At 38.3% G+C, this 8,736-nt stretch overlaps 1 protein-coding gene across 1 annotated transcript; it reads right to left on the bottom strand.

Annotated features, from left to right (window-relative positions):
• Window positions 1–4,820: 4,820 nt before the first annotated feature.
• LOC125201718 (Serine carboxypeptidase S28 family protein) lies at window positions 4,821–8,380 on the bottom strand. The gene is made up of 10 exons (XM_048099943.2): window positions 7,939–8,380; window positions 7,583–7,769; window positions 7,351–7,484; window positions 7,135–7,247; window positions 6,911–7,034; window positions 6,515–6,664; window positions 6,253–6,405; window positions 5,804–5,883; window positions 5,642–5,691; window positions 4,821–5,144 (listed from the first exon to the last, which is right to left on the bottom strand). The coding sequence occupies exons 1-10, from the start codon at window positions 8,341–8,343 to the stop codon at window positions 5,005–5,007; spliced, it is 1,536 nt and encodes a 511-aa protein (XP_047955900.1). The 5' UTR covers window positions 8,344–8,380; the 3' UTR covers window positions 4,821–5,004.
• Window positions 8,381–8,736: the final 356 nt, after the last annotated feature.

The following is an 8,736-nucleotide window of genomic DNA, read 5'->3' as shown; positions in this document are numbered from 1 at the left end:
TGCCTTTTTTCGTAGGTTAATTTTGGTTAATATACATATCCAATTTTTGTTTGTGCTTATATAGCAATAGCTACAAAAGGTGTCAATTCACATGAATAATATGGAGTAAATATGACATGCCTTGGACATCCTGTGAGATATTCAACATTTGGGGAATGGACTTCATGCGCCCATTCCAAAATTTCGAAAGAAATTTCTTAATCCTCGTAGCAACAGACTACGTTTACTAGAGGGTAGAAGCAAAAACAGCAAGAACCAACGATGCATCAATGGTAACAACATTTCTCTAGTCTCACATTACCGTGTACCTAAGAAAATTGTCAACATATAGGAACACATTTACATAACATAACGATGAAAAGTTTGATGACGATATATGAAGTCCATAACCGTCTTACCATCTGCATTCAAATGGGCAAGCAGAGATTTCCAGTAAGAAATCAAGTAAAGTCTGGAGAAGATGATGAACACGTCATGAAGGGAGTGGAGCTCAAAGCTATAAGACATACTATGGATTAAAAGACTACATAGAAGACACCCATAGGAATGTCCTCGTACTAATTAATTTTCAGGTAGACATGTCATTATCTAGTGGAGTTGGAGCAAAGACGTATTGGGTAGTTCAAAAGTAAACTATGCAGCCGACCAAGTGTGAGGAAATGAAAATGCCACTGGAAGAGCTACATCTCGAAGCATATGACTATGTCATATGGTATAAGAAGTGTATTAAGATGTGGCACAACAAGAATATCAAATTTATGCAATTTTAAGTTGGGCAAAATGTTGGGTTTGAAACACCGATTGCACGCACACAACAAGGGATGTAAAATGCACTGGAACAATTACGTGGTTCGGCAAAATTTGCCTACATCCACGGAGAAGATATCGAAGTTTATTGTTCTCAAGAAGATATTCCTCAATCCTCACCATACAAAATGAACCGCCCTTAACTAATCACAAGCAAGGGCTCAACTCTCAGTTTGTGTGTGTATACTGGGTGTTCACTACCTCTACAAATAATGAATTACCGAGATATGAGAAACTACAAAGAGTTGAATCTAACTAATTCTTCAGCTGAAAATCAGTTACAACCGCCATCTACCAACAGCTAGTTTCAACTCACTGGCCGAGCTCACTTCTTGCTTTTCACCTTGTGCTCCAACGGCTCCCAATTCAAGCTCAATACTCAAATATGGTTTGCACGGGCATAACTTCACAAATCTCCACCTTGACCTTGCAAAACATGATCAACATCTAACTCCTTTCTCAAAGTTGTTGCTGACTTCAGCACTCCACAATCTCCACCAACTCCAAGCAATGTCTAAACTTGAAAACCGGAAGAGCTTTTGTTAGTATATCTGAAGGTTGGAACCTTCACAACATTTATCCTTCTATTTTGAATCTCATCCTGAATGAAGTGTCTCCTAACATCAATATGCTTTCTTCTTTCATTAAACATCTGATGTTTGGCCAAAATCTTTACTTCATCCAAATGAATGCCAAAATCTTGGAGAATTCCTTGCAAGCTGCAGCCACTTCCCTTCCTTTGTTGCCTTTGTCAAGGCAATATATTCAGCCTCAGTTATGGATAGGGCAACCACAGCCGACTGTTGTGCCAAATAGTGTGAAGATATATCCACCCTGTGACTTTCTGTTATCTAAATTGGCTGCATAGTCTGATTCACAAAAGATCTCCAGAATCTCAATCACTTTTTGACCAAGCTCCACCTCTAAAATATAGACCAACTTTCTCAGAACCTTTTAGATATTTCAGGATCCATTTTAGAGCATTCCAATGCTCTTTGCTCGGGTCAGACATATATCTACTGGCTACACTGATAGCATGTGCAACATCCGGCCTTGTACATATCATTAAGTGCATCACACTGTCTACTATGTTGGCATATGGTATCAATCCCGTCTCCTTTCTATCTTCTGTTGTCTTTGGCATCTGTTCTTTACTGAGTCTAAAATGGCTTGCTAATGGAATAGACACAGGCTTTGCATCTTTCGTATGGTAATTTTCTACTACCTTGTTGACATAATCAACTTGTGCAAGCTTTAGCTTCTTTTTCTTCTTTCTATTTCTGAGAATGTCCATGCCTAGAATTCTTTTGGCCTCTCCCAAATCTTTCATCTCAAACTTCAACTTTAGATCTTCTTTTACCAGTTGTATCTCATTTTTGCTTGATCCTGCTAGCAATATGTCATCTACATAGAGCAGCAGATAAGCAACTATCACTTTTCATTTCTTCTTTATGTATACGAAGATGTCAACTAGATCTCTCAAAATTCTTAGTCTTCACATGCTCATGGAATTTTATATTCCACTATCTGCTACTTTGCTTGAGTCCATATAGGCTTATCTTCAACAAGCAGACTTTCTACTCTTCCCCTGGCTCAAAATCCTTAGGATGCACCATGTAAATTGTTACCTCCAAATCTCCATGTAGGAATGTAGTTTTTACATTGAGCTAGTGCAGCCACCAATCAAAATGAGTAGTTAGAGCTAAAAAAAAAACACACTGGGTAGTCAATTCCTTTCACTTATGTGAAGTCTCTAGCCACCAATCTGCCTTTGAAACGTATGCTTTCAACTTCTTCCACCTCCACCTTCTTCTTGAAAATCCATTTGCAGCTGATCAGTTTCTGAGTCCCTGGATCATTTACCAAAATCCAAGTATCATTTTTAAGTAGAGAATCTATCTCTTCTCATTGCTTTGATCCATTTCTAACTCTCTTTGCACCTCATGGCTTCCTCATATGTTGATGGTTATACATATAGCAGTACTTCAGCTACACATAAGGCAAAGAAACTCATATCATAGTCATAAAACTTTGCAGGCAATCTGACATTTCTTCTTGGTCTTTCATTTATTGTTGTTGGTTGTTGTCTTTCAATGCTTTGAGATGATTGATGCTCAGCTCCACCTTCTTCCATATTCTCCATGATCTCAGTATCTTCATCACTATCTGATTTGGTGGAGCTTTCACCTACTTCAAATTCTGCAAACCAACATAACCGCATTCATCGGAAACTTGCTTCTTCTTGAATGGCTTCTCTTCTTCATTGAACACTACATCTCTGCTCACAACAATCTTCAGAAGATTCCATAGTCTGTAACCCTTCACACCATCATGAGCATCACACATTTCTTGGCCCTTGGTTCCAATTTATTCTGATTCACATGTGCATATGTAGCACACCCAAAAATCTTCAAATCAGAATAATCTCCCAAACTTCCATACCATCTGTGATCTGGGATCTCATTAGAGATTGCAGAAGAGGGGCACTTGTTGATGAGCACTGCAGCAGTGGACATGGCCTCAGCCGGTAATCTAGAAGAGAATAGGATGCACCTGACTCTATCTAGCAAAGCTCTATTCATTCTCTCTGCCACCTCATTTTGCTATGGATTCTTTGAACATCTATCGACCAATGACGAGGGCAATGACAAAGAGGATGTAAGAAACCTTAAGCACATTTATCCGTGGAATAAGTTTCTCCGAAGAGAGTACTCAAGTGGGGGACGACCGAAAGCTAAAAATGGTGCTCCAGGCCTCATGGGAGGAGGGAACAGAAGCGACGCCCAACCCGAGCGAAGCAACGCCACTCCGGGCATTTCTTTTGGAGTCATCCGCTCTTCAATGCACGACGTTCGTATAATGGCCATAACTCTTCCGGACTCCGATTGGGGAGTTTAAGGTACTCACGCGAAGTTCTTTCAAAGACTAAGACAATATAATTAGAGGATTCCAAAGAAATAGCCTGACTGGGCGATTTACAAGGGGAAAACTCCCGACCGAGAGTTTTGGCTATTTTTGGTCGCGAATTCCAGGGAGTTTGCCCGATCGGGTGCGTCTATGGGAGGGGAAACACCAGACCGGACATTTTGTGCCACTTGCATTTTTGAACTCTTTTTGGCTCTTTTATTTAGCATTTTTATCCTCTAGTTTAGATACCATGTCTAGTTCTTGTGATTGCATTTTAATCTATTGACGGGCTTAGATTAATGTTAAGGTATGAAATTCTAGTTCTTGTGTTTCTAGTTTTTTGGAGCCGTGAAAGTTGTCTTGGGCTATCTCAATTGTTTTGTATAAGGTCTATAGATTCCAAACATGAATCTAAATCATAACACCTCAATTGTTTTGTATAAGGTCTATAGATTCCAAACATGAATCTAAATCATAACACCTCATCTTCTTCCCTTTCCATCACTTTTATTGTTTCATTTTTTTTTGGGTTATTATAATATTTATAAAAGCAAGTTTGGGTTATTATAATATTTATAAAAGCAAGTTTGATGCATTTCTTGAATCTCTATTTTCTGAGCTACACTCTTTGATTCAATTGATCAACCAAATCAATAATATGGAATGTTGATTTCTAAAAAAAATATAGAGTTTTATACAAATAAAATAAAATCAAAGTAGGAATATCATTCAGTTTTCTTATTTTATTCCATCATACTCACTCCGTTCTCTATTAATTGTTCACTTTTGTTATTTTCTTTCATTCTTTTGTTAATTGTCCACTTTCACTTTTATCATAAATGATAAGTAGGCTTCACATTCCACTAACTCATTCTACTCACATTTTATTTATAAATTAATACTAGTATATAAAAGTAGGACTAATTCCACTAATTTTTCAACCCACTTTTACAATTATTGATTGACGAGGGATTATTAAGTAATGAGCAATTATTAGCCCTTTGCATGAATTTTATTTACGTTTCTCAAAATAAAGGGATGCCAAATTAAGGTCTGTTCTTGAATGCAAATTAAGTCAACAATCGACAATAGAATAAACGCACGACTAATCACAATTGTACATTATTTCGACTAAATAGTGGTTTTTAGTGTACTAACATTTCCCAACTCGTGGAATAGTGAAATTATACAGAGTTTATTTCCCAGATCCTTCAGCCAAAATAGCTAGTAAAAGAAACAGTTCTTCAGTAGAGAGATTGATAGGGGAGAAAAGGTTAAATAAAGAGGTTTTCACATGTCAAGAACTGCTCTTTTTCTCTCAAAGTACTCATCTAGCCAGCTTCGGATGATTTTTTTTTCAGCTTCCCTTTGCTCCACTAGCCAATCGGGATCTTCGGCCGTGGATGGACGCAAATCTAGGTGATGTGCTCCTAATAAGCAATCAAAAGAAAAAGATCAGTTTACATATGCACGAAGGGCATCAACCGGATAGCCAAGATACATCATGTTGGATGTGACGTGATAACAAACCACACTAAGCAGATCTACATTGGGAAAGAAAGACAACATAAATTAGCCTAATGCAGGATATGTTCGAAGAGTTTTATAGTAGTTCATCAGCTTAACTAGTTGCTGCACACTTCATCATTCTACAACCTTAAGATAACAACCATAGTAGAAAAGAACTTGACAGTGTTTGTACGTAAACTTATTGGGAACAAACATGTACACCTTTAGATACTCACTCCTATGTATTATTAGTCCAATCTATCATACAGAGTAAAACTGTTAATAATATTCCTGATTGTATTAACACAAATCTTCTTTCCAGAGTCATCCCAGTTGCTAAACTAACGGAGAAGGTAAAAGGCATCAACTGTAACATTCACAACTAAATCGACATAAAACTGGTTTCTAACATAGTTACCTTCTTTCGTAAAAAGAGCTACTATACTTTCAGAAATGTCTTCCAGAACACTGCACAAAACCATTTTATCTAAATAAATGATTTATCAATGCTCTATTGTTAAGGTAAAGAGAAATGTACAAAAAACAAGCAAACAATAAATACAGAGACATAATATGTTACCTGCCACCACTCCATGGATCTAATAACCCATTTGAGAATATGATGTTGCTCCCGAAGGTTTTGAGGGCATGCTTAAATCCCTTTAAAAAGGAGAATATGGAAGAATAAGAAAAAAATTCAATATACTGCTACCAGAGACTTATATCCAGCGTATGGTATAAATAACATACTACGGTACTAGTAGTAAAACAAGGGGAGGGCTTCATGGGGTGATCACATAAATACTTATAAGGAAGTCTGTTCATCAAAATAGACTCCAAGCAAAAGCTCAGTTAGGGAGTCATCAGGTTAAGGGGGTTTCAAATTAGATGACTAGTATGGAACCCTCTTTAGAGAAGTCAAGCTCCTGCCAATTAAGAACAATAAGGAAAAGGGAAGACAATATATTCACAAATCGATTTAACTACAAATAAAGGATTAGAGTATATATTGTACAAGAGTTTACATACATGCCCACCAAATTCAGTGGTTATCCAGTTAGGCCTGGGTTTGACATGATAATCCCCCAGACACCACTCTTCATAAGAAGTGTAATTGTAACTGTATTCTGGAAACATGCTGTACTTGCTGGTAGCCGTTGGCATGACCATCTCAGTGCATGCCTGGGAAATACAGAAAATACATTAATATTCCCGTACACCATACTTTTAAGTATTGTTTTGTTATTAGAGAAAGCAAAAGAATCACATTGCAAAGGACATAAACTTGCACCTGCCAGTTCCACCCATCCATGCCATGAGGATCATCGTCCAAATCAAAGCAGTCAACGGTTCCTGTATAGTTGTAATAAACACTTACACCTTCAAATATTTGTTGTAAGATGCTAGTCCCATCTGGACAGTTGTCAATCCTTCTACATACCTGACAAAGAAGGCTATAACGATGAGCATTTAGAAATGCAAAACATATAGTTCCCTGTTACATAAACGATCTAATGGAACCACCAATTTAGGTGAAACACTTTTCCATGTGAAAGTGAGTAGGGAGTCTCCCATCATCTCGTTAAGTAATATATCTGAGCTGACAAGCTAGGACGCTATTTAATTAACTTAGACTACAATCTGCTTGATCATAGAAACATTTACACTGAACATGAGCCAGACGAACCTCCTTTATCGGGTTTCCAGGCAATGGCATTACAAAGTCAGCAGGATATGGGTAATCTGTCATTGCCAAATAACTATAAGCAGAATATAGCCAGTCAGAAAGAGCACCAGTACTCTTGAGTTTCCTGTCAATTCAAATTCAATGTCAAACTCGAGAACTATCACCAAGATTTGAAACATGACAGAGGAAAAGGAGCTTTCGAGCTAGAAAGTTGCAGCACATACTTGCAAAATCGAAAAGTTTCAGACAAGGATGAAAGCCCATTCTTTTTCTGTCCCTCTGATTCTATTACATCCCAAGAGTTTTTTATAGTATTGAAGCAGCTAAGACTTTCACGCTGACAAACAAATGAACAAACAGAAGTAAGGACATCTAACACACACACACACACACACCAACAGTTATCAAGCAATAGGACCACTGTAAAGGCAAAAACCTACCTTAAAATCATCGGAAACAATATCATAAAATGTTTCCGGAGGCACAAGATCTTCAAACTGAAGAATGGGAGCTGAAGCAGCAAGGGCTCCAATGGCAATGTGGGGATACTTGAGGCGCATCCACGCTGCTAACACTGTTGAAAGCAGAGAATATAGCTGATCTTACAATGAACACACAAAGCTTCCTAATTAAGGAATCCCTACATCTTAAAAACAATGCATGAATACTCACTTCCACCATATGATCCACCAAACAGCACAACAGGACAATCCTGAGCCGATAAATTCCTTTTCAGCTCAGTGATCAGGACAGCAAAATCAGCAATGGCTTGCTCAGCAGTTAAATAAGCCAACGTTGATGTATTCCTATACGCCTCCTCCTGACTCCCATAGGGCATCGACTCTCCATAATATCGATGCTGCTCAACTCAATTTTGATTTTTAGGTGATTTTTTAAACCAAAATCTTAAAATAATCAATCACTACAAACGCATGATCAATCACTACCCATATTAAAAAATTCTATGTAAAAATTGGTACAAATACAGCGATAGATAGTAAGAGAAGAGGAAGGGGAGAGAGTAAAACCTCAGGGAAAACAACCATGGCGCGGAAACGAGGAGCGATCTCCCACAGGAAGCCAGTATTGGATGCAAACCACTCGATGTCGCCTTCATTGCCGCAGTAGAAGAAGATGGGGGCGGAGCGGGAGGGGCCGGCCCAGTAATCGGTGTTTATGAGGTAGCGCTGGCGGAATTTGGGGAGCTTGGAGAAGCTGAAATGGTCGAGATTCTGGTCGAAGTAGCGGGTGTCGTATTGGTACGTAGGAGCGGAATAATTAGAGCGAGAGGGTTTTCCGAGAAAGCGCGGAGCATATTTTGATGATGGAGAGAAGCGAGGAAGGGGCAGGGAGGAGATAGGTGAAGGGTAGATGCAGAGGGCAGCGAAAGAGAGTAGGAGAGGGAGTGAGAGCGTTGCTATGAAATCGCCCATTTCTGAGAGAGAGAGAAAGTGGAAGCACTACTCATGTTGAAAAACTATATTCGCTCCGTCCACCTAACATACACTCCCTCAGTCCCACGGTAAAGTCACGCTTTGTTATTTTGATCCGTCTCATAACAAAATCACACTTCATTTTTTTATCATAAATGGTAAGAATACCTCACATTCCACTAACTCACTCCACTCACATTTTATTATAAAACCAATATAAAAAAGTGAGTCGCATGTTCCACTAACTTTACAATTCACTATCTTTTGCATTTCTTAAAACTCGTGCACACAATAAGAGTGACTCCTATTACGGAGGAAGTATATTTTATGATTTTGGTAATTATGCATCATAAATATTTCAACTCGGACCACAGTTAGTCCAAAACTTACGAA

This window comes from Salvia hispanica, chromosome 2 (assembly GCF_029641045.1).
Source record: "Salvia hispanica isolate PSC_SH4W2 chromosome 2, Shi_PSC_v1, whole genome shotgun sequence".
Taxonomy (NCBI): Eukaryota; Viridiplantae; Streptophyta; class Magnoliopsida; order Lamiales; family Lamiaceae; genus Salvia; species Salvia hispanica.
Note: the sequence above shows the minus strand (reverse complement) of the source record. Positions and strands in the feature narration are given on the sequence as shown.

Excerpts from the sequence above, each read along its gene's own strand:
- LOC125201718 (XM_048099943.2), bottom strand. The coding sequence starts at position 8,343 with ATGGGCGATTTCATAGCAACGCTCTCACTCCCTCTCCTACTCTCTTTC. Across the intron at positions 7,248-7,350 it reads TTGTTTCCGATGATTTTAAG|CGTGAAAGTCTTAGCTGCTT; the intron begins GTAGGTTTTTGC and ends TTTGTTTGTCAG. Across the intron at positions 7,035-7,134 it reads GAAACTTTTCGATTTTGCAA|GAAACTCAAGAGTACTGGTG; the intron begins GTATGTGCTGCA and ends TTGAATTGACAG.